The sequence below is a fragment of the Carcharodon carcharias genome, chromosome 20, assembly GCF_017639515.1.
Source record: "Carcharodon carcharias isolate sCarCar2 chromosome 20, sCarCar2.pri, whole genome shotgun sequence".
NCBI classification, from domain to species: Eukaryota; Metazoa; Chordata; class Chondrichthyes; order Lamniformes; family Lamnidae; genus Carcharodon; species Carcharodon carcharias.
The window spans coordinates 59,086,347-59,113,064 of NC_054486.1; the positions used below are offsets into that span (position 1 = coordinate 59,086,347).

At 42.4% G+C, this 26,718-nt stretch overlaps 1 protein-coding gene across 6 annotated transcripts in view; it reads right to left on the bottom strand.

The window, feature by feature from the left end:
• kiaa0586 (KIAA0586 ortholog) overlaps positions 1-26,718 on the bottom strand; it is a 667,340-nt gene that overhangs the window by 206,348 nt on the left and 434,274 nt on the right. For all 6 annotated transcript variants that reach the window (XR_005946263.1, XM_041214268.1, XM_041214267.1 and 3 more), the window contains one exon: positions 25,430-25,546. Coding sequence is in view for 5 of the 6 variants with exons in the window: in XM_041214268.1 (XP_041070202.1) it covers positions 25,430-25,546 (117 nt within the window). In the remaining variant the exon portion in view is untranslated. The remainder of the gene's footprint in view (positions 1-25,429; positions 25,547-26,718) is intronic.

Genomic DNA, 26,718 nt, shown 5'->3' on the forward strand with positions numbered 1-26,718 from the left:
GAATTCACTGCCTAAATTGGTGCCTGAAATGCTCAACTCATTTAAAAGGTACCTGGATATGCACCTGAAGTGCTGTAACATGCAAGGCTATGAACCAGGTGCTGGAAAGTGGAATTAAAAATGAGCAACTAGTTTCTTTTTTCTCTTTTTATGGCCAGCGCAGACACGATGGGCTGAATGGTCTCTTTCTGAGCCGTAACCTTTTTATGGTTCTATGGTGTTTCCATGCACCTGCTGCCCTTGTTCTTCTAGGTGGTAGAGGTAACAAGTTTGGCATGTGTTGTTGAAAAATCCTTGGAAAGTTGCTGCAGCGCATTTTGTAAATGGCACATTGCAGCAATGGTGCACTGATTTTAGAGTGAGTGAATATTTAAAGTGGTGGATGGAGGGTTGATAGTCAAGCAATCTGTTTTGTCCTGAATGGTATCAAACTTCTTGAGTGTTATTGGAGCTGCACTCATCCAAGCAAGTGGAGAGTATTCCATCGCACTCCTGGCTTGTGCCTTGTAGATGGGGAACAGGCTTTGGGGAATCAGGAGTTGAGCCATGCCTAGCCTCTGACCAGTTCTTGTAGCCACACCATTTATGTGGCCACTCCAGTTTAAGTTCTGGTCAACTGTAAGCCCCACAGGATGTTGGTGAAGGTGGATTTGAGTTGGGAAGGGGAGGTAGTTAGATCTTCTCTTGTTGGAGATGGTCATTGATTGGCACTTGTGTGGCTAAATGTTACCTGTCACATATCAGCGCAAGCCAGAACATTATCCAGGTCTTATTGCTTGCAACTTGTGAATGAAACCAAACATTGTGCAATCATCAGCAAGCACCTCACTTCTGACCTTATCATTCAGGGAAAGTAATTGATGAAGCAGCTGAAGGTGATTGGGCCTAGAGCACTGTCCTGAAGAACTCCTGCAGCAATGTCCTGTGGCTGAGATGCTTGACCTCCAATAACCTCACCCATCTTCCTTTATGTTAGGTATAATTCCAGCCAGTGAAGAGCTTTTCCCCAATTCCCAATGATGCAATTTTACTCAAGCTTCTTGATGCCATACTTGGTCAAATGCTGCCTTGATGTCAAGGGCAGTTGCCCGCACCTCACCTCTGGAATTGAGCTCTTTTGGAGCAGGGTTCGACTTTTAAATAGCTAATTTATGCTGCATGCTGTTTTACTAGTGCTACAGTTCCAAAAAAAAATGCCATAGGCTGTTGCTGCTGTGTGATGTGGTGCATTTCAGATCTGCTGAAGTGCACCAGCCTGCTGTATAAAGATAATTGAACACAGCTGCCAGCCGTCTGATTCCAACACATGAAGGGGAAAATAGTTACAGGCTACATCAGTAAACTGCCCACTATGCAGAATTTTCAACAGGGCATATTTGTATTTATCTACAAAAAGCTAAAAAGAAAATAGCTCTAACACATGATATTCAAATTGACCTTCATTTTCACTGTAATCTACAGAATGCATTTTTGATAAGCCATGTATATTTTCAAACTATAAAGTGTTGACACATAGTGGCTCATTTAACAATGCTATTATCCTCAAAATGGTACACAGCTCATGCTAAAGTATCTGATTTGCTGTTACGGTAACTAAATTCAGTAATTCTGCTTACATGTTTTTATTTGGGTAGTTGCACTCAGTCAGAGGCAATTGCTTTCTACTTATCGACCTCGATATTAATTCTACTAACCACTATGGATAAATAATTAGCTCCAGAACTGTTACATTGAGGCCATTTAACAAATTAATAATATTACTGCTAATTTTGAACAGTAAGATTTTGTGTCAAAGTTTACAGCTAACTTTAAAGCATATTTTAAAAATTAATTTTTGAAAGCACACCTATTACAAAATTTGTAAAGTTCTGATAGCACTTGGTATTTATTTGAAAGATAAAGAATACTGTTGAAGAATAAATACATCCTCATATGAGTCCAGTTAGAGCAGGGACATGCAGTGCCATGCTCAATATTCAATTTGTGTTGCATCAAGTGGAGAGACGCTGGGCAAAACAGCCTTCCCATAAATGGGTGGGAGTCTCACTGGATCATGTTGTATGCCTCTTGGCAGCTTTCCAAATCAGGAATTAGAAGAGATTCCAATATATGTTGCCAACCTGCCCTACTGGTATCAAAAGCATCGGACTGGCATGGGAGCTGTGGACTTAATTGGGTGGGGGTGGGGGAGGTGTGGGAAGGGACAAAACCTAAGCAACCTCTTCTTATGAAGTAAATACAATCAGGGAATAAAACAATTTACAAAAATAGGTCACAGGTAATGAAGGTTTCTATTTGCATTAAACTGCTCCCACTTGATGAATTTAGATACCTCAAGAGCAAATAAAAGGAAAAAATGATCAATGTCAGATCCACCGTGCAATCGTATAATTTCAATCTGTGTCCAAAGACACAAGGTGTTGTGTAAAATGAATTCCCATAACATATAAAAACAATCTATTTGGTGAAATCAACTATTCTCCATCACTTTAAATTTCCTTAAGCAAGTAAGTAGTTAACTGAATGTTCTTATTACTAGTCCCTACAAAACATTTACTGCCACCATATGCAAAGTCACTTCTGGTTTGAATTAGAGGTAGAAATTCGAAGAGAAACTGAAATTTACTATTTCATTGCGCAGTATGCTACAATGATTCCAGTTTTTGGATGGCGTTGTTGTGTATGAAGTATATATAGTTAAGGCTTTTTGTGTCCTGATCAGATATAGTAAGAAGTCTGTATAGTTACCCTGTACAACTTACTAAATCTGGAATAACAAATGGATCACACTAGGTTGGAACACAGTGGGGGGAAAAAATTGGGCATGGGATTTGCAAAGCGAGGTTAACCTGTGTCGTTTGCTTCCAATTCAGGCAGTACACCAAATTCTTGGTGTGGGCTAACTTGCATAGCTGTTGGATGCAGCCAGCACTAAACAAACAATTGAGTCACTAAGCTTCAGCAGAGGGCCAAGTCTGTGTGAGAATAGCAACATTTAAAGCCACCCTGCACTACTTAAAGCCAACCTGAATTACTCAAAGGGGAAGCGCTGGAACTGTTTCTGGAAGAAAGTCTCAGCAGGAATAAGAGCGAATTACAGGGCAACAAAGAAGAGAGCATGATTCTTTGATGCTGCATTGGTGCTTTTGTAGCGGTCGCCCTCCAGACCAACTGCTAAGGCAGTGGGATCAGATAGCCATGGCGGTCAATGCCAGGAATCAAGCCCGAGGACTTGTGTACAGTTCTGCAAAACATTCAGTGATCTCATATGAGTGATGAAGAATGTATCTTCAAATTCCTCATCCCACCAACTACATCAGTGAATACATCTTCAAATTTCATGTTTCATATCCCACCAACTGCACCACTAGCTTCACTGAGCTGCACACTATGCTCAATGCACTACAGCCCCATCACTTACCTACCAATAATCTCTACAGTAAATCTCACATCCATATTTCACAGCTTGCTCACACTGGCAGCTGTTTAACCATGACAGCCACATCACCCAAACAGAATGCTGGAGTTTTTGAGGATGTAACTAGTAGGATAAGGGAGAGCCAGTGGATGTGGTGTATTTGGATCTCAAGAAGGCTTTTGATAAGGTCCTACATAAGAGGCTAGTGGGAAAAATTAAAGCACATGGGATCGGGGTAATATACTGGCACGGGTTGAGAATTGGCTTTCAGACTGGAAACAGATTGTGGGAATAAATGGGTCTTTTTCCGGGTGGCAGGCAGTGACTAGTGGTGTACCGCAGGGATCAGTGCTTGGACCCCAGCTATTCACGATACATATTAATGACTTAGAGAAGGGAACCAAATATAATATTTACAAGTTTGCTGACGACACAAAGGTGGGTGGGGTTGTGAGGAGGATGCAAGGAGGCTTCAGAGCAATTCAGACAAGTTGTGTGTGTGGGCAAACACATGGCAGATGCAGTATAACGTGGGTAAATGTGTAGTTACACGATTCAGTGTGAAAAACAGAAATGCAGAGTATGATTTAAATGGTGATACATTGGGAAATGTGGGTGTACAAAGGGATCTGGGTGTCCTTGTACACCAGTCAATGAAAGTAAATAGACAGGTGCAGCAAGCAATTAGGAAGGCAAATGGTATGTTGGCCTTCATTGCAATAGGCTTTGAGTTCAGAAGTAGGAATGTCTTACTGCAGTTATACAAGGCCTTGGTGAGACAACACCTGGAGCATTGCATGCAGTTTTGGTCTCCTTACCTAAGAAAGGATATTCTTGCCATAGAGGGAGTGCAGCAAAGGCTCACTAGGCTGATACCGGGAATGTCGTATGAGAGATTGGTTCAACTGAGCCTGTATTCATTAGAATTTAGAAGAATGAGAGGGGATCCGATTGAAACGTATAAAATTCTAACAGGGCTAGACGGGCTGGATGCAGGGACGATGTTTCATCTGGTTGGGGAGTCTAGAACCAGGGGCCACAGTCTCTGGATACGGGGCAGGTCATTTAGGACTCAGTCCTGCTCTGAGGCTACAGTTGTGGCTGTATCAGTTGGCAGATTTCAGTGAGTGCATCCTTAAAGAAGTGCAGAAGTCTGACACATTGGGAGGGATTTTCAAACGCTGCCTGCCACCTGGATCACCCAGTCCCGTCAAAAGTTGATGGGCTTTTAGATGGGTTGCCAAATCTCCCGCGGTGGGTCCTGCCATGACTGGTCCGGAAAATCTGGGCCATTGTTTCTCACAAATGTTCAAATGGTTGAAATCCCCTGAATACCCTGGGTGGATATGGTCTTGTGCTGAGTGCCGTTCTCCCCTCCTTTTTTCAACTCTGTGTCATCTCTGCACATTCTCCTTGTTGTGCTTTATTCCAAAATGAATTCCCCTGTATAGGAACAACAGGTTTGTGCAGATTCTTTTAAGACAGGATAAAGTCCTTCAACATACGTCTCATCACTACCTGCAACTTTACAGAACTCGAGAAACCACTAAACACTTCTCTAATTACAGCAGTAGCCATAAACCCATAGACTGTGGATTTTCAGAGTTTCTCTTTTGGTCCACATCTTCAATACAGCATGGTTAATTGTCAGTGATAGCAATTAGATAATTGCATTTGACAGGACAGCTCTTTAGAAACAAAAAAAAATTAACAAAACATTCCAAATAGCTCTTCCAATGGCGTGGATGGGTAATTGGAATTGAAACATGCAGTCCATTTGCCAGTCTGTGATGTTCGGTGGATTGAACTGGGGCAAAAAGAGCTACAACTTTGCTGGTTGAGCAAGGGGAAAATCAACTGAGGTTCTCGTTCCTAATCACTATTCAGTCACTCATTTCTGTTAGATAACTTTCGTACAGGTAACAATAGTACTGGGCTAAGGTGTTTTGCTCCCCTCCCATTCAAATAGGATACAGGCTTTCACTAACAAGACTCGTACATTAATAACAGCAGCAGGAGGCTACCATCTCTTGTGAAACTGTACTCTAACACTTTCAAAAGAGGAAGAGAGATAAGGCAAGAATTAACGGATTTCAGCTTTCAACATTTCAAGTAAAGTCAGGAACAAAGGTTCAGGCATTTGGACAAAGATTTGGATGCATAGCACCTAATTTTTCGACACGGAGTGGCCTTAGAGGCCCAAAATAGTGTCTGAATTCATCTACGGCATCCTCCCTATATTGGTTGAAGCCTACATTAAGTTTAATAAGGTGTACAGAGATTGAGGGCGGAATTGTCCCAGAATTGCACTCAGTGAGGTAGCAGGTGTGAAAAGTGGCATTTTAACCACCAATGGCAGGCTTTCACGCCAAATCATCTGCTTCCCACTTCATTAATTATGCAGCCACAGGAAATATGCCGTCTCGCTGGTGGGTGCCCTTTGAATCGCCTGCCATGCTATTACCTTACCATTTCCTCACTCTGGGTGCCATATCTAAACTGCAGCTGTGTACACAGTGCCTGAGCCCAGGACTGCTCCAGTGAAGACATGGCCCTGAAAGCAAAGAAGAGTTGTGACCTGTCACTGGAGTGCCTTTTGGAAGCCTGCCATGATGTCCTTCAACCCTGCTCTGGCCGCAGGGGGTCCATCAATCTCACCACTCTGGTTTGGGAGGCGGTGGCAATGGTGGTCAGTGCTAACGCTGCACAGAAGAGGTTGGTCATCCGGTGCAGAAAGAGAATAAATGACGTCATCTGTGCCACCAGGGTAAGGCAAATATCTCATCACTCTAAACTCTCACACTCACAAGGCCATCACACATTCATAGGAATCTCACTCACTGCCAGCTCAAGGGACATTATCACTCACTCTCTCACATACACCCTCACATCTCCATCTGGCCTCATTTCCTCTGGAGACTGCCTCCTCAGTCCTCAACATCTTGAGGCCACTTGCACAGATCAACATGTGCCCCCACACACACCCTGGGATAACCCCCTTCTCCAGTACAGCCTTTGCCGTGCAGCCTCTTCCCTTGCCTGAGCCCACTTCTCCCCCTTCCCCAAGCAAGCCTGTAGCCATTGGAAAGTCATCCCCACTGTATGGCTGGTCTGGTTGGTAAAGACCTGCCGTGAGCCCCCCAAAAAGTGATGTGGTGCTACCTGCAAAGCCTGGCACTGATGACCGCGAGTGCTGCCTGAAGCAAGGTAGGCAAACAAATCTCGAAGTCCTGAGCGTAGTGCAGCTCGCCAAGTGCACGTCGCTAATGTACAGTTGTGAAACATATTTGTACGATACCCAGATGATCCAGTGTGGGGGGATGATTTCAGCAAGCAGGGCTTACAATGAGATGCTGCAGTATTGAGATTAGGTTCCTGACATGTGGCAGCGGGAAATGCAGCCTGCCATTGATGTGTGGAGCAGACGATCACACACTGGTTTTACGATGGCATGAAGCCGGTTTTTGGCCTTCTCACCGTATTATCTGCTCATGTTCCAAACACACCCAATGGAGTGGAGTGGGAGAGGTAAATTCCGGCCTGATTTTCACTTATGTTACTTGACAGAAATGCCCATTGATATTTAAAAAGCTGCAAAGGACTTCCAATGCTAAAAGAATTAACACTTGCCCTAAATTTTTCCAAACATGAAATAAAGCTAAAAAAAAACTTTGAATAAAACCTTGGTGACAATATTGCAAGAGTGTGCTACTTTACTGAGAAAAATAAAAATAACATGGGAAGGGAATGTCCAGGGTGACTAATGTACCTCTTAAAGTCAACAGTTAACTGTTTACTCAGTTGGCTTATGAAAGGAATTGGGCAGTTTTAACCCCAGCCTTGTAGGGCATGATCCCACAGTGCAAGATTCCCCAAACTTGATATAAAACAAGAATCTCATCCAGAGGGCTCATAGAGATGGCTGCTTTGTAAAAGGGAAAATGCCACAATAGTGTATTAAGGCTCAGGTTGGAGGTTGTAGTTGAGGCATCTTTTTGCTGCAAAGGGAGCCTAATTCTGTAGCAAAACGTTCTCTATCTGACCTGGTAATACTTAAGTTGCACAGTGGCTATCTGAAATGTGAAAAGTGGAAAATGTTTCATTTCCTGGTACTTAACATCTTTCAGGCTGATGAACAAACACTCCAAAAAAATGAAGAAAAAATTGCTCGGCCGGAAAATAAGGGCCATATATATGAATCTCCCAGCTTATTCCATTCCACCATTATTCAGGAACTGCTTATTTATACAATACCTATATTTCCTTAGCTTTGGTCAAATAACATTTGCATGAAAATGTTCCATGCTTTCTTCCAGTATTGGCATAGAACTGCAAGAACCAGTTTGGTGGCTTTTCTTTTGAGATGTCCATCCTGGACGGTCCCTCACTGACACATAAAGAACAAGCAATGCATTTACACAGGGATGCTCAGTTAGCCACAGCCTGCTAGAGAAAAAAACTTAATGGATACAAAATTTGTGCTTACAGATATGCCATGATGGAAAACATCTTGTGCACGGCAGGGCAATGAAGTGAAGGATTAATTATGCATAATCCACCAATACCAAATTCAAAAAGCATGTTTGTTCTTGGGCTATTAATTGCTTCTCAACAATAAAAGTTGAACGTTTGAAAATGTTGGTGTTGATCCAGTTCATTAATGACTAAGACGGATTCAAAGAGCACAGTAACAACACATTTAGTAAACAGGAACAAGAATATCCAATCTACCGACAAAAGAAAACTCTCAGACAGATTGAGAGACAGCATTATGCTGTCGAGATAAAAAGATACATACAATGATTATTTATGTATTTATGGGAGCCAATCAAGAGTTGAAGGTTTGGCAATGTCACTTTCTTCCTGTGCTGAATCACCACTACAAACTGACATACAGATGACCAAATCTCACCAGCATATTATTGTCCATGCTTATTATGTCATGTGATTCATTGAGCATTGATTGGAAATATGGAACTATACCATGTGGTTAATTGCCATGGTAACAGTTGTATTCTCGCCAGAAGTGATTCAGATTTACACATCTAAAGCAAAGCATATATAAATACATATAACAAAGCAATTCTATTGCATGAGAATATGTATGTAGTTTTTTTCATATTTTTAACTATTAAGGCATTTGAATAGCTTTGTATGCATTCAGCAAATATATGCATTTTTTATTCCATAGTTATGATACATACTTATGCGAAAAATTTATGAACACATATCATGATAAACCACTTGAGGAATGTAATAAGCATCTTTTCATTAATCCTAGGGCAACGAAAAGATTGGGTGCATTTGTATTTGTGATCTTACAAGTTACTTGAGCAACACAGTGAATGTGTTGTGGGTTACAGTTTATAGAATCAAAGAGTCACATACACCCAGAGGTAGTGACTGTTGCAGTATGGTACACAGCCAAACATCTGGTCCAACAGTGCCTCAGAAAAAAACTGAAATCCACTAAAACAAGAAAAAAATGCCACAGAGAATTCAAAACATAATAGGGTCACTCCTTTCTAAACCTGACTCAAAGTTTTCTCTTAAATTTTAAAAATGGCTGATCTGCTCTGCTTTTTTGTTCTCATCAGTTTAATGAATTTCTATCAAATTAATATCTAGATTTACCACAAAAAGGAAGAGTTAATCTTTTGGGGATTATGATAAAATCTCTGTATGGCATTAGAAACACATGCTGAGGATAAGAGTGCAGCAACCATTCTTTGCGTTCATAAACACCTTAACTGTATATAAGGAAAATAAATATTAATAATAATAAAAACAAAAAAACTGCGGATGCTGGAAATCCAAAACAAAAACAAAAACAGAATTACTTGGAAAAACTCAGCAGGTCTGGCAGCATCGGCGGAGAAGAAAAGAGTTGACGTTTCGAGTCCTCATGACCCTTCGACAGAACTTGAGTTCGAGTCCGAGAAGGAGTTGAAATATAAGCTGGTTTAAGGTGTGTGTGTGGGGGGGCGGAGAGATAGAGAGAGAGAGAGAGAGGTGGGGGGGGGGTGTGGTTGTAGGGACAAACAAGCAGTGATAGAAGCAGATCATCAAAAGATGTCAACAACAATGGTACAAAAGAACACATAGGTGTTAAAGTTAAAGTTGGTGAAATTATCTAAACGAATGTGCTAATTAAGAATGGATGGTAGGGCACTCAAGGTATAGCTCTAGTGGGGGTGTTTTTTTAAAAAAATAATGGAAATAGGTGGAAAAAGGAAAATCTTTATAATTTATTGGAAAAAAAAGAGAAAAGGAAGGGGGAAACAGAAAGGGGGTGGGGATGGGGGAGGGAGCTCATGACCTAAAGTTGTTGAATTCAATATTCAGCCCGGAAGGCTGTAAAGTGCCTAGTCGGAAGATGAGGTGTTGTTCCTCCAGTTTGCTTTGGGCTTCACTGGAACGATGCAGCAAGCCAAGGACAGACATGTGGGCAAGAGAGCAGGGTGGAGTGTTAAAATGGCAAGCGACAGGGAGGTTTGGGTCATTCTTGCGGACAGACCGCAGGTGTTCTGCAAAGCGGTCGCCCAGTTTACGTTTGGTCTCTCCAATGTAGAGGAGACCACATTGGGAGCAACGAATGCAGTAGACTAAGTTGGGGGAAATGCAAGTGAAATGCTGCTTCACTTGAAAGGAGTTTTTGGGTCCTTGGACGGTGAGGAGAGAGGAAGTGAAGGGGCAGGTGTTGCATCTTTTGCGTGGGCATGGGGTGGTGCCATAGGAGGGGGTTGAGGAGTAGGGGGTGATGGAGGACTGGACCAGGGTGTCCCGGAGGGAGCGATCCCTACGAAATGCCGATAGGGGGGGGTGAAGGGAAGATGTGTTTGGTGGTGGCATCATGCTGGAGTTGGCGGAAATGGCAGAGGATGATCCTTTGAATGCGGAGGCTGCTGGGGTGATAAGTGAGGACAAGGGGGACCCTATCATGTTTCTGGGAGGGAGGAGAAGGCGTGAGGGCGGATGCGCGGGAGATGGGCCGGACACGGTTGAGGGCCCTGTCAACGACCGTGGGTGGAAAACCTCGGTTAAGGAAGAAGGAGGACATGTCAGAGGAACTGTTTTTGAAGGTAGCATCATCGGAACAGATGCGACGGAGGCGAAGGAACTGAGAGAATGAGATGGAGTCCTTACAGGAAGTGGGGTGTGAGGAGCTGTAGTCGAGATAGCTGTGGGAGTCGGTGGGTTTGTAATGGATATTGGTGGACAGTCTATCACCAGAGATTGAGACAGAGAGGTCAAGGAAGGGAAGGGAAGTGTCAGAGATGGACCACGTGAAAATGATGGAGGGGTGGAGATTGGAAGCAAAATTAATAAATTTTTCCAAGTCCCGATGAGAGCATGAAGCGGCATCGAAGTAATCATCGATGTACCGGAGAAAGAGTTGTGGAAGGGGGCCGGAGTAGGACTGCAACAAGGAATGTTCCACATACCCCATAAAGAGACAGGCATAGCTGGGGCCCATGCGGGTACCCATAGCTACACCTTTTATTTGGAGGAAGTGAGAGGAGTTGAAGGAGAAATTGTTCAGTGTGAGAACAAGTTCAGCCAGACGGAGGAGAGTAGTGGTGGATGGGGATTGTTCGGGCCTCTGTTCGAGGAAGAAGCTAAGGGCCCTCAGACCATCCTGGTGGGGGATGGAGGTGTAGAGGGATTGGACGTCCATGGTGAAGAGGAAGCGGTTGGGGCCAGGGAACTGGAAATTGTTGATGTGACGTAAGGTGTCAGAGGAATCACGGATGTGGGTGGGAAGGGACTGGACAAGGGGAGAGAGAAGGGAGTCAAGATAACGAGAAATGAGTTCTGTGGGGCAGGAGCAAGCTGAGACGATCGGACTACCGGGGCAATTCTGTTTGTGGATTTTGGGTAGGAGATAGAAGCGGGCCGTCCGAGGTTGGGCGACTATCAGGTTGGAAGCTGTGGGAGGGAGATCCCCAGAGGAGATGAGGTCAGTGACAGTCCTGGAAACAATGGCTAAATATTAATAAATATTAATGATTGGCTTTCTGTCTGCATATGGGATAAAATAATTTCAACAAAGAGTTGACTCTCATAAATTAAGTTATTATTGCATTAATTTCAAAAATCTAAATAATATTTTTGGATCATTTACATTACCACTAATTTCACCTGATGACTCAGTTGATAACTACATTGTATACCCTTCACAAACCATTATTAGAAATCCTAACCAAGAAAAAGAAACTATAGATTTCCAGTATGCTTTCCTTTCTCATCACTCCATTTCTGATTTGTGGCTACAAATTATTGACAGGAAGCGAGAATGCTGAACCAACATTCCAGTTGGAGTTGTACAACACAAGATGTCATGAGATACTGGAATAGTCCCCTATGGTTCATCGCACGCGATTGAATTGCAAGGCAAATATCATTTGTGTGTTGCTCTCTGATTTGATATGGCTAACCTTTTTCCTCTTACAGCTCATAGTTTACATCTAACATATTTTTATTCAGTGCCCTAAGGTACATTTTTCTTCTGCATTCCTCATGAATTTCTCAGTAAACTCAACTGAGAAAAATAAATATGTTTTCCTTTTTGATAACAAAAGATTCCAATGGGCCTTGAGCTCTCTGGTGCCCTTTTAGCCAAGATCCTGCAGGTTAGCAAAACAGGTGCTACAATTTACAGCACAGGCATGATGGATCAAATGTCCTCTTTCTGTGCTGTATATCAGAAGGACTGGTATGAAAGCTGGCATTGTCAGAACAGATACGATGAAGATGAAGAAACTGGAAAAATGGAATGGAGTCTTTTCAGGAAATGGGGAGGCGAAAAAGTATGGTCAAGGTAGCTATGGGATTCAGTGGACTTATGATGGATATTAGTTGATAGCTTATCCCCTGCAATGGAGATGGAGAAGTCAAGAAAGGAAAGGGGTCAGCCGGTAAAGGGAAATTGGAAGCAAAGTAGATGAAATTTTCCAGTTCGGACGAGAGCGGGAAATGGTACCATTGCAGTCATCAACGAACCAAAAAAAGAGGTGAGGGTCAAGTCCTAAGTAAGATATGTTCCACGTATGCCAAGAAAAGGCAGGCAAAACTAGAAGCCACATGGGTCTCCATAGCAGGTCAATGACCAGTGCCTGCAGTCATAAACTTGAACAATGTAAAGGGTAAACTCCCTGAATCATATTATGGTACTTTGCAGAAGTTTCCATTCTACCGTAGTTTGGTTATAGGAAATAGCCATGCCGGGTTAGTAATCTTTCGATGAAGCCTGCTGTCAGTTTCTCATTGGAATCCTGACCTACAGGTATGACAAAAGGAACTGACTCTAGTCAGACAATATGCTCTGGCTCTAGTCACACCCAAATGATTGACTGATCAATCTGGAAGTAAATAAACAGGACCAGGCTCCCTGGCTAACTTCAAATTACTTTCAAATAAAAGCAAATAAGAGTGGAAGTACTCAGCAGGTCAAACAGTTTCTGTGAAGGGAACAGATGATATATAACATTTCATGTGCAGACCCATCATCAGAATTGGAATAAATACAGATGAGCAACATATAAAAAGGAACAGAACAAAAGGAAGGGGGTGAGATAAAAACAAACACAAAGAAATAGAATTACCTGTAAAGAAGTTAAATACAAAACAAAATGTTTAATGGTTCAAGTAATTATAGCATAACACAATAGAAGGCAAAATGAGAGAAATTAAAGGCAAATCTCTCATTAAACCTGTCAAATGCTAATATTAGGTAAACCATTTAACCATCTCCTGTTTTAATTTAACCACTGGCGCATGCATATATATTTGCCTTTCCCTTTGTTCTGTAACTTCTTCTGTAATGTTTTCAAGTTGTGTTGAATATTTACAGTTGAAATTTTACCTTGTTTATTCTTTCTATTGATACTGATTAACCTACTGAATGTTTCTAGCATTTTCTGTTTTAGCTTCAAATTTCCAACAACTGCACATTGTTTATTTTGCTTTTTATTCAAATTGTTTTATCTCAGCAAATAACTAGAAACTGCATTTTATTAAAGAAAGAATTGTAAACTCTCTTGGGATTTTTTATTCAGCTGTCTCAAGTGTCTTTTCTCTTGAAATTTCAATGGAACATTGTGTCCTGCATTTGATTCAAGCGTAGTGGTTCTTATACCTCATATCCAACAAGCCTCTGGTGCATTGAAAATGCCATAGTAAACAAATTTTAATTACCTGCATACTGTTCATTTGTACTACTATGGTTTAGAATTATATATTAGTCCAAAAGAGAAAAAATACACAATTAAGAATGACCTTCTTTAGCCCAAATTATATTAGAGCAGTAAAAACTACCAGCAACCATCCAGCTTTCAAACCAAAACATTCTTGCATCAGTTAAAAAAAAGGCATGGAAAGCCACATATTCACACATCATTAAAAGTAGCACACAGGTATATAGAAAAAGGGGGCAATATGCTTTATTAAATTTATTCCTCTCTAGACACAACTACATGTTTTCAAAAGGTTTTGAATGCATGGCAACAACTAAAAAAAACCTTGAATTATTTGCCTGAAGCATTGTTTTTCTGTTCTCTTTATCAAATTCTATGTTGGCAGAAATACTCTTAACAAAGCCAAAGCTCAGGAAAATAATAGCATACATAAAAGGCAAGGATCAGATGAAAAGCCATGATGATTAAATATAAAATCATGGGGAGAATTTCTAGCCCCCAAGAGGGGGCATGCATGAAGGCAGCTGGGTGCAGAATTTTGCCTGACAGCCAGGGTGCAAGTACTTCAGCTCCACCTGATCCTGGGTCATTTCCCGGCAGCAGGATTAGGGGCTGGATGGAACGCCCATCTGCAAGTGGTGGATAGCCAATTCAACTACCTGGGTTGGAGGGTGTTGCATGCAGCAGTCCCCTATAATAGGAGAATGCATAGGTTCACGGACTCTCAGGACACATGCCCTTTTTGCGGTCTTGTGGAGTCCATGGACCATGCATATATAGGGTGTTGTAGGCTGCACTCCCTTTTTAGTTATTTGAAAAACCTTTTATTGATATTTTGTTTGCACTTCAGCCCCACGCTCCTGATCTATGGGCACCCGGTGCAGAAGGGGGTCGGGAAGGAGGAGGACCTCCTCATGAACCTGCTCCTGGGCCTGGCCAAGTTGGCCATTAACAGGTCCAGGCAGCAGGCGATCGACGGGGGAGTCCCGCCCGATTGTTTATCCCTCTTCCGCGGCTACGTTCGCGGCCGGATGTCCCTGGAGAGGGAGCACGCGGTGTCTGCTGGCACTCTCGAGGCCTTCCGTGCCTGGTGGCCACCGCAGGGACTGGGGTGTTTTGTTGACCCCTTTAATCACATTTTGATTTAAAGTTTGTAAGTTTCCTTTAAACTTTGTTCTTGGTTTTACAGCTGACCTGAATTAGGGGCTGTGCCTGATTTATCCCAATTTTGTTAATTTGGTTTTATTGGTTTTAACTCAAAAGAGTTACTTAAGGAACATTGTTGGAGTCCCTGGGGACATTGGAAACAGTGTAGTGGAGGCAGCCTTCTGCTGGCAGATCAGGGAGTCGGGGGGGAGGGGTTCCAGTGCTCCAGACAAGCCCTATAGCTGCCTGCCTGACTTCAACTGCAGCTACAGGCTGACCTTTGGAGGAGCTCCCCCCGCTGCCCTCCTTAACAATGGTGGTCAGGCTGCTGAGGCCACTTTCTATTTCAAATTTTAAGAAGTCACAGTGAGGGCATCTCCATCTTGGGGCACCTCTACCTGGATTATCTGAAAAGGCAGCCTGCTGCTGCTTCTGAGCTGGAGAGCCTCCTATTGGTCCTCCAGCTTCAAGAGCCCAGCCGTTGTCTTTAACTGGAAGACAAACCCACCATCTGGCCACTAATTCGTCAATTCAGGACAAATCATAGAAGAGTGACTATTGTCCACAAAGACCAGGCTTCTGAGTCAGACTACAATCTCTCCAGATAAAACAGGCCACTCAACCAGCATATGAAACATGGTAGCAGCAGTGATGACACCAATCTAACGAAGAGTTGGTGCCATCAATAGGACACCATGGCAAGAAAGTGCAAGAAAACCTGGTAGAAGTAAAACTGCAAACGTACCCAAGAAGAAGCAAAACCGGAAAGTGATGACGATGTCAGTATCTGGTGAGCAGTCACTGCCCTACCTCACCCATTTGGCCCACAGGGAGGCCAAAAGTGGGAGATATGGAAGAAACACTTCCCCCAATATCAAGCAGCACATGCCTCCATGCTAAAGAGCAGAAGCACCAGGTCAGTCCATTCCTTTACACCATTGGACTGATCGCCAATGATGTCCTCTTGAAACAGGGGGTGGAAGAGACCTCTGCAGACTTTGAGACTGTCCTTAAAGTTTTGACACATATTTTAGCCTGAAACAAAACCTCTTGATTGGGGGATCATGTTTTAATGAAACTTCTCAAAGACCAGGAGAATCTGTTGAATTATTTCTTACCAACCTACATCGCCCAGCCAGCTCTTCTGGAAACAATGCATTTAAAGGTAAACTTATTTGCAACCACATTATCATCAGATCTGTGATGAAAAGCTCTCGGATTTTTTACAGATCAAAGACAACCTCATTCTAATCAAGCGGTTCAATAAATGAGGCAGGCTGAACTCAAGAGATATATAAGGCTATAATCCGTTGCAATACCAAGGCTCGAGATGACTCTGTTAGCTGGGCAGGCCAAGGGTGGTGGCCCCACCTACTCAAAAGCCTGCCAAAATGGGCTTAAGAGTGGGAAACCCCACAGCAACTATCTCGAGGTGCTTACTCTACAGCGCAAAGAAGCAGCATAGATGCCAAGATGCCTGTGCGGGAAGACTGGACACTTCAAGCGCTTCTGTAAGTCTAACAACTTTCATAAAGGATGAAGAAAAGAGAATATTAATGAAATGCACACTACCCAAGAAATTGCAAATAATAAGTGACAAAATTACAGGGTTCCTAAGGGAAGTAAACAGTCTTATTCAGAACTACTGGTCAGTTATAGTAAAAATTAAAGGCTTTGATACCGACTTTAAGATAGATACAGGAGCAGGTGTTACAATACCAGCTGATCCTTGGACTGGCTCCAGCCTTCCATCCATCAGATATTAAATTGCAAGGTCCAGGTGGCACAAATCTCCAATAAAAAGTCAGCTAATTGCCCTTCTTTGCTACAAGGAGTGTCAGATCATTGACTCTCTCTATGTTGTGTGCAATCAACACACATCCTTAATGAGTGGAGATGTCAGAATACTACTGGGTATTCTGGAAAAAGTGTAAGACGATCTGCAACTGAACAACTGGATACCTTTCATGGCGGAATTTCCTAAGTCATGTGTCGAACCAGTGGATTTTCATCCTACAGCAGCTGGTGAGGTTTATTCATTGAGCAGTGGTTCACTCTCCATCTCAGAGACACCACTCATTAGGCCCCAGGCAGAGATGAGATTGTGGATCTCTCAACTCTTTTCAAAGCTAGGCCAGTGGATGTAGATACAGAAGGCACTGCGACAGACAGTGGCCACCTGCAAGAAGAGCTTTTGGACCTGCGTTGCTTCTTTCCTGAAGAAGGTAATGAGGAAGAGGTCATTATAGCAATGAGTGATCCATTGGAAGATGAGGTTCTAGAAGTTGGTATGCCACTTGAATCTACTACCAACCATTATGAAGTCTCTTTTTTTGAGTAGTCAGCTGTGTTTACTGCAGCAGGGCAGCATTCAGATCTTATCCCCACTGAGCCCACCAACGCAATGCCTTGCATATCGCTGGTTAACCATGAAGAGTCCAGGGAGAACAAAATGCTTGATTCCATGCTTAATTCCACAGAGAATCACTATGCCAGAGTGCTGGTGGAACCTATTAACCTGGGTGAAAGTAAAGTGACACCCAGGTTTCAGTCTCATCTGCAAATCTTCTTCCCCCTAAACCTGTCCTTCGGCACAGAAGCCAAAGCTGTATCTACAGAGCTTCCACTTCTACGTCTTTGAGGAGTTCTCTACAGGAATTTCACCTTTATGTACTTTTAGAGATTCCTCCCATTGTTGAAAATGGTGTTGTCTTACTTCCTTAGCTCAATACCTCTTCCATGCTAGAGCAGACTCGCATTGAGGAAAGTGTGACAATGGTACCAATGCCTACAGAATGCAAACATCTTTTCTGAAATGCCCTCAGGAAATCATCTCTTCTTCATTTCCTGCAATGCCGCTGGAATTTTGTTCTTCATTCTTTTCATTGTCTAGGTTTGTTTGAATCTCAAATCTTCGATACATTTTTTTGTCCTCAGTGCAGCACTTAATGATATGGCTGTGAAAGTCTTTGTTGGGGTTGAAGATGCTTCATCTTTTCAGGTCTTTCCCTCATATGTTTTGAGGGAGCAGAAGATTCCTGAGCAAGTCCTAATTTTTTCTCTTCCAGTTCAAGAGATTCCAAATGTTGATGTCCTTCAGTCTTTTCTCTTGGATCAGTCTTTCTTTGAAAAGGTTCCACTGTCCTTACAGTTTAGTGATCCTAAACTTTACATTCTGATTACCAGCAAAGCTGCTGTCCCATTTGGCTGATGATGCTGTCCCCCAAGGAAGAGAGAAACACCCGCATGTCTCCAAGACTTCTTCCCAGTGTGCTGTGAAAACTGTGAGAGATTGAATCCCTCATAGCTGTGATTGGGGCGGGGGTTGAGAAAGAGTGGGAGCAGAAGTTGGATAGAATCTGTAGCAGTAAAAGGGAGTTACAGAAATGCAATGTAAATAGTTTTAAAAACAGTTTATCGTCGTTATTAAGAAGTTGATAGTATACTTGGGGGAGATGTAGCATAATGGGTTAATAGAATAGCTATGATAATGAGTGATGCAGACCATGATGTAACAGTGACATTGGCAGTCATGTATCAAATATTCGGGAGAGAGGATAGAACAGTCCGTACTCACTAAAGACATACCTGTTCTGTAATCTATCACATATAGTGTTAATAAACCAATTTGAAGTAATGACCTGAGTTAGACTACAGTCTCTCCAGATAAGACAGGCCATGCAACCAGCATATGAAACAATGCTGTTGAAGGGGCCTTGATGAGTTTCTGCAGGTCATCTTGTATATGGTACCCATTGCTGCCTCTGTGCATAAGTGGTGGAGGGAGTGAATGTTCAAAGTGGTGGATGAGTGTCAATCAAGCGGACTGCTTTGTCCTGGATGGTGTTGAGCGTCTTGAGTGTTGTTGGAGTTGCACTCATCCAGTCAAGTAGAGAAAATTCCATCAAACTTCTGACTTATGCCCTGTGCATGGTGGCCAGGCTTTGGGGAGTCAGGAAGTGAGTTACTCATCGCAGGATTCCTAGCCTCTGACCTGCTCTTGTAACCACAGTGTTTATATAGGTGGTCCAGTTCAGTTTCTGGTCAATGGTAACCCCCCAGGATGTTGATCGTGGGGGATTCAGCGATGGTAATGCTATTGAATGCCAAGGGGAGATAGTTAGATTCTCTCTTGTTGATGATGGTCATTGCCCGGCACTTGTATGATGCAAATATTACTTGCCACTTATCAGTCCAAGCCTGAATCTTACCAGGTCTTGCTGCATGTAATACAAACTGCTTCAGTATCTAAGGAGTTGTGAATGGTACTGAACATTGTGCAGTCATCACTGAACATCCCCACTTATGATCTTATGATGGAGGAAAGGTCACTGATGAAGCAGCTGAAAATATTTGGGCCTAGGCCACTACCCTGAGGAACTCCTGCAGCAATGTCCTGGCACTACAATTATTGACCCCCAACGACCACAACCATCTTTCTTTGGGCTAAGCATGGCTCCACCCAGTGGAGAGATTTTCCCTGGCTCCCATTGACTTCAGTTTTCCTAGGTCTCCTTGATGCCACACTTGGTCAAATGCTACCGTGATGTCAAGGGCAGTCACCCTCACCTCACCTCTGGTGTTCAGCTCTTTTATCCATGTTTGGACCAACACTGGAACTCAGTGGCCCTGACTCAACTCAAATTGAGCATCAGGGAGCAGGTTATTGCAGTGTAAGTGCTGCTTGATAGCACTATCGTCAACACATTCCCTCACTCTGCTGTTGATTGAGAGTAGACTGTGGAGTGGTAATTGGCTAGGTTGGATTTGTCCTACTTTTTGTGGACAGGACATAACTGGGCTATTTTCCACATTGTCATGTAGATGCCAATATTGTAGCTGTACTGGAACAGCTTAGGGGTGTGGCTAGCTCTGGAGCACAAGTCTTCAGGGCTACTTACAGAATGTTGTAGGGTCCACAGCCTTTGCAGTATCCAATGCCTGCAGCCTTTTGTTGATATCATGTAGAGTGAATCAAATTGGCTGTCAGTGATGCTGGAGACCTCAGGAGGAGGCTGAGATGGATCATCCACTTGGCACTTCTAGCTGGTGATGGTTGCAAATGCTTCAGCCTTGTCTTTTGCACTGATGTGCTGGGCTCCCCCATCATTGAGAATGGGGATATTTGTGGAGCTTCCTCCTCTGGTTAGTTGTCCAAATTGTCCACCAGCATTCATGACTGGGTGTGGCAGGGCTGCAGAGCTTTAATCAGATCTATTGGTTATGAAGTTGCTCAGCTCTGTCTATCACATGCTGCTTGGCATCCAAGTAATCCTGTGCTGTAGCTTAACCAGGTCAACATCTCATTTTTAGCTATGCCTGGTGCCGCTCCTGACATGCTCTCTCCTGCACTCTTCATTGAATCAGGGCTGATCCCCCAGCTTGATAGCACTGGTAGAGTGAGGGACCTACCTGGTCATGAGGTTACAGATTGTGGTTGAATACAATTCTGTTGCTCTTGATGGCCCACAGTGGTTCATGGCTGCCCAGTTTTGAGTTGCTAGATCTGTGCTGAATCTATCCCATTTAGCATGGTTGTGGTGCCACATAACATAATGGAGGGTGTTCTCAATGTGTAGGTGGGACTTCCAGAAGGACTGTGCGGTAATCGCTCGTACCAATACTGTCATGGACAGATGTATTGTGACAGGTAGATTGGTGAGGACGAAGTCAAGTAGCTTTTTTCCATCTTATTGGTTTTCTCACCACTTGCTACAGGCCTAGTCTAGTATCTATGTTAACTGCAGTATCCTGGATTGTGTGAGCCAGTTGTTTCTCTTCTTCATTCCTCAACTTTTTTTGAAATTTAGTTTAATGTTGTGCCAAAGCTTATCTTTCCGCAATTTGCTCTTCGGCCCCTTGAGTGAGAAAAAAATGGAAATGTGCCCTCCCCCACTGTCCAAAGAGAAAAGGCTGGACATACCTCACCTAGGGGCTCCTTTGCCCTGAGGTTATTGATAAATCCTGACTCATTGCACATTATAAAGTATAGGATAGCCTGCTTCTTAGTTGGCTCTAGAACCTACTTCTCTAAGGAGTTTTCCTGAAAACACTCTACAAACTCATTTTCCAGGCTACCTTTGCCAATTTGATTTGCCCAATCTACCTGTTGATTAAAGTCACCCATGATTATTAGGGTACCTTTTTTTACACGTCCCATTTCTTCCTTCCTGTGTGTTCTGTCCTACAGTGTAACTGCTGTTAGAGGGCCTGTAAACTACTCTCAGAAGTCACCTCTTACCTTTACTATTTCTTGTGTCTACCCAAACTGATTCCACACCTTCCTCTTTCAAGCTAAGGTTATCTCTCAGTACTGAATTAATGTCATCCTTAATTACAGAGCTACCCTGCCACCTTTTTCTAGCTTCCTGTCTTTCCAATATGTCAAATACCCTTCAAAATTCAGGACCCAGCCTTGGTCACGTTTCAACCACATCTCTGTAACGCCTATCACGTCATACATATTTATCTCTTTCTGTGTTAACATTCATCCCTTTTTGTTACAAATACGATGTCCAATCAGATACAGGGCCTTAAACTCTGCTTTGTTTACCATTTTTGCAATCTTTGGCCTCTTACCGTCTTCCTGTCATATTCTTGTACTCATTACCCAAATTGCTGCCCTGTTGTTTCCCTTTACTATATCTCCTCTCACATAATCCATTCCCCCCACTTTTTAGTTTAAAGTTCTCTATACTGACCTAGTCATATGATGCGCCAGAACATGGCCCCAGCATGGTTCAGAAGTAGACCGTCTCAACAGTGCAGCTCCCATTTTCCCCATTGCTGGGACAGTGCCCATGAATAGAAACCCATTTCTCCCACACCAGTCTTTGAGTCATGTATTCATCTCTCTATTCTTATTCACCCAATGGCAATTTGCTTGTGGCTCAGGTAACAATGCAGAAGCTCTGTTTTTTAATTTAGCTCCTAGCTGCTCATACTCCCTCAGCAAAACCTCTTTACTAGATCTACATGTCATTGATATCCACATGAACCACGACAACTGGATCTTCCCCCTCCCACGGCAAGTTCATCTCCAGCCCTGAGCAGACTATAACAAAGAAATGCCCCTTTATTTTTGAAAATATGACTTTTCAACTTTAAATCAACCGGAAATTTTGCAATTTGAAATGAAACAGAACAAACTACTTAAAAATGCAAAGCCATCTTCCAAGCTGAAGGTGAAAAAGCAAACAAGACACCCTCAGGGTAGTGTGAAGAGAGGGACGTTTCCGATAATTCAAAGATCCATTAAAACTCGTCACTGTCTAAGCAAGAGACATTAAAATTCAAAGCACTGGATATTGAAACAATGGCTGCCACAGGCAGACCCACCCAAAACTCCTTGGGAATACACAACGGGTGAAGTATAACAGGCCAGGCTGCAGTCACTGCAGAGAGACTGGAGGAAATATTTCAGCAGAAGAGTCAGGCTGAAAGCTCTCTCTCTCCTCTGTCTTTTGAAACAAGTGTATAAACCAGTTTAAAAGACAACATTACTAGAAATCTACCAGCGAACCAAGATCTCATAATAATTGCAACATCATCTACATCTAACCACATCCACGAAACCAGCTAATCCAAAGTGGCCGCAATGTTTAACAATCTACACCTCAAGGACAAGCAAAGGACACTTAACCATTTATTCTTTTAACTAGACTCTAACTTCCCTTATTTCTGAGGCCTGTCTGTGTGACATCGTGTTTTTATTATTTTTTTCTCGAGCATAGTGGTTAATAAATTTGCTTTTTCTTTAACTCAAGAAAACTTTGTTTAGTTGGCTCCTTATTATTCACTGCATCAACAGTTAAATATACTCTGAATTGGAAAAAAGCATATTCTTGTGAAAAAGAAACTCAGAAACATTTGTTGTGACCAAACAAGGAGGCTGAATACAGAAGAGCCAGATCATCCTTCTCAGCTGGTCATAACAAGACTAAACCTTGGCACCGTGCAGGCAATACAGCTATCTGGGCTCTTGCTCTCGGCTGCAGAGAACTGTGCCTATCCCCATGACTATACTATCCCCTACAACCACTGCATTCCTATTTACTCCCTCTGCTTGAACAGCTTTCTGTATCACCATGCCATGGTAATTTTGCTCATCCACTCTGCAGGCCCCACTCTCATCCAAACAAGTTGAAAAAACCTCAATCCTGTTGGACATTTGCAAGGGTTGAGGCTCCTGCACTCCTGCCTTCTGGATCCCCTTACCTGCCTCATTTGCAGTCACACCTCCTGTCCCTGACCAGTGACCAAATCAGAAGACCCTATCCTAAGGGGTGTGATTGCCTTCTGGAATAAAGTATCCTGGTAACTTGCCCATCCCTGATGTATTGCAGTGGTTGCAGCTCGGCCTCCAACTCAATGACTCTGAGCCAAAGCTCGTCAAGCTGCAGACACTTACTGCAGACACGCTTGCCCTGCATCACACTGGCATCGAGGAGTTCCCACATTCTGCAATTGCAACAAATCACCTGTCATCCTGAATGTGTTTTAGTTAACTTGTTATTTAATTATTAATTTTCTTTTTTTTTTAATGTTTCCTTTAGTGCCTCTTCTTACCACCACTTACTATACTAATTTAAACCTTAGTAACAGAATAGACCTTTACCACTTAAAAGGAAATATTTAAAAACTTATGTCTTCTCTAATTATACATGCTCCCTAAGAACTGTTATTCACCAGCTAATCGACTTGAGGCTTTCTTGTGATGTCACGATTTGATATTTTTTCCCATCCCAAGGCTAAATGCTCCATTTTAAGAACCCCTTTCTGAAAAGTGAGTTAGACTTCCTTGTCTTTTGTTACTGAGACTATGACTGGTCTCAGGGAATTGTGTATGGGTTATCTATAGCAAATAGGGTAATAGAGTTCCCAACTGCAGTTCAAGCTAATCCTGCCCCTCACAAATAGTAAGCATTGGAAGTAACTCCTCTGTAACATAACAATATGGACTGAAATGCAAGGCTTATGCCTAAAATTGGCAACAGTCAAAAAAATCTTGCTTTTCTTATTATTTTCCCAGCAATTCAAACACCTTCCTTTCACTCCTAACCTCAGAAAGTTGTGATCGACAGAAGGGCAGAAAGATATCAGTTTTGTACTGCCCATTCAGAAAATATCTGTTTCAAAAGTTGATACAGATTGGTACTTGGGGATTTGGTAGATGTCAACTTTAGCTTGGACATAGCTCTTTGGGGTCCTAATAAGAGCAGATGAAAGGTGCTTTGGTTTTCTTACCTTCCATCAAAACAGCAAGATCTCAATGAAGTTAAATAAGTGTTGTATAAGCCTGGTTTAAAGCTGTCCTGCTTCATGATTCAGAATAATTAAACAGAAGAGCTTCCTTGGCCCATATGTAGGGAAAAATGTGAAATGGTTTTGTGGCAGAAAGACAACAACTGTAGAGGAGGGTGGCTCTGATCTACACCAGTCGCTCATTCAGAATCTTGGAGGAGGAATTGGCTTTAAGGAAGGTGCACTTCTTTACTAAAGTCCTCCACAACAGGACATGGATTAAACATATGGTGATGGTTAAGCCTGGCCTAGGACATTGAATGTGGGTATCTAGAGCATGAAGGTGGTTGGCACATCAAGGTGACCGTCCTGTGCTAATTCTTTCACCCCACGGTGTGATACAAAGAAGCTCCATGTGGCAACTGATGGGACGCAGTGCCTGATGGCTGGATATGAAACCATACATGTGTATGGTTCATGTGTACAGTAACGGCTGCAGAACAGTAAGCAATTGCTGCTAAACCTTGATACCTCTCATTCCTAGAATCACCATTCAAAGAGGTATGGTGTCTGTTCATGAGGATGGCAACAGTATATTCACTTATTTTAATAGCTTGTTGCTCACCTCGGCACTTGTGAAGAGTTCTTGGCTCCAACCTGCATCTGTCAGTTAACTAATGGCCAACTAGTAGCTATACTCATCCAATACCAGAGCCAGCTAGGTCTGCAGGATTCTAGGGCATGACTAATGATTGACTATCTAATCTGACTTATTAATGGGGCTTAAAGGAGCAGATCTATCACTGGGGGATTTGTCCTCTTTGGTTTCATATAAGTCTTCAAGACAATGTTCTAATGAGTAGGACAGATCTATCTGTGCTTGTAAGTTGCAGAATTTTAACTGGTTAGCTTTAGCATTATTCCAGAATACACTTGGGGGATGGGATTCCCAAGACTTGCTGCTTGCCAACCTGTACCTAGGCTTCTGTAGGTTTTGATTAGTGGATGTCTATGGGAAGTGTGTCTGCAGTCTATACTGAGCTAACAGAAATTCAGTAGCTTGGTATAGCATTCCTTTAAGCATGGTGATGGGTTTCATGGATTTGGCCAGCTGACCAAAGTTGCCCACCAAAATGTTGCTCAAAACTTCAAGCTACACTTTTGCCTCTTGCACCCGGTGCTACTGAAGTTTGAAATCACCCCCTCCTGCTTGCTTAAGCTTGCCTTCTAAGTGGCAACTTCCAAATGTTATCAGTGACTGCTCGTGACCTTAAGTGAAATGTCATCCAAATATGGTTTCTAATGAAATATTTATAAAAGGCAAGAGGGGAAAAAAAACCACAGGACACTCATATTATACAAGCTGACCCAGGTTATTCCTTGAAACAGAAAGAAAAACATCTAAACATAATGACAAAGAAGATACCTGTATCGGAGTTTGTGCAGGATGGTACATAATTTGCTGCTGTTCAGGGCTTGATGATCTCTGGCTTACTGCAGGACTGATACTGGGAAGGCTATCAATATCTACACTTGGCAGTACCTGAAGACAAACAAAATTATTTATCACTATGAATTATAAGAATTTTTAAAAATTACTGTCCGTGAATGTCTGATTTCACAAGTAAGATTTTTCTTGAAGATGTGTGTTCCAAGTTATGAGAATTACTGAAAGTTTTGTTACATTGAAAATACTTTTTTAAGTTAAACAAACCCACAGTGATTGATCTTTGTTATTTGACTTGGTTTCTGCATATTTTGTTTCTTAATAAAGTTGATTTGTGGTTCGTACCTACAATATATGGTCTATTAGAGTGCATTTGTTTACCAGTTGGAAAAGTCCAGAGTTACTATTGAATCATAACTAGTTCTAAACCACTGGCTGACTAATGCAGATTTAAACAACAAAATTGTTTTTCTTTTATCTGTGTTTAGGATGTGGGTAACACTGGCAATGTAGTATTTATTGCCCATCCTTCGTTGCCCAAGGGCATTGAGAGACAACCACATATTGAGTGGCTGGAGTCAGATGTAGACTAGACAAGGCTGATGTGGCAAGCTTTTTTGCAGCTTTCATGGTCTTTTATGTTGCAAACCCACAATTACACATATAATTACAAAGAACATGCAGCACAGAAAATGGCCTTTCAGCCCAAAAGTTCCATGCCAGCATTTACGCTATACTTAAACCTCTCCTATCCTTCCTCATTTAGCTTTATCAGCATTATCCTCTATTCCCTCTATCTTACATGTTTATATAGTTTCCCCTTAAATGCATCTTTACAAGCCCACTATTTAAAAAAGGAAGGAGGGAGAAAACAGGGAAATACAGACCGGTTAACCTAACATTAGTGGTAGGGAAAATGTGAGATGCTGTTATAAAGGATTTGATAACAGGACACTTAGAAAATATCATCAGGATTATACAAAGTCAGCATGGATTTATGAAAGGGAAATCATGTTTGACAAACCTACTGGTGTTTTTTTAGGACATAACTAGCAGAATAGTTAAGGGACAACCAGTGGATGTGGTTTTCAGAAAACTTTTGATAACGTCCCACATAAGAGATTAGTGTGTAAAATTAAAGCACATGGGGTTGGGGGTAAGATATTGGCATGAATTGAGGATGGGTTAGCAGACAGGAAACAGAGTAGGAATAAATGGGTCTTTTTCGGAGTGGCAGGCGGTGACTTGTGGGGTACTGTTGGTGCTTG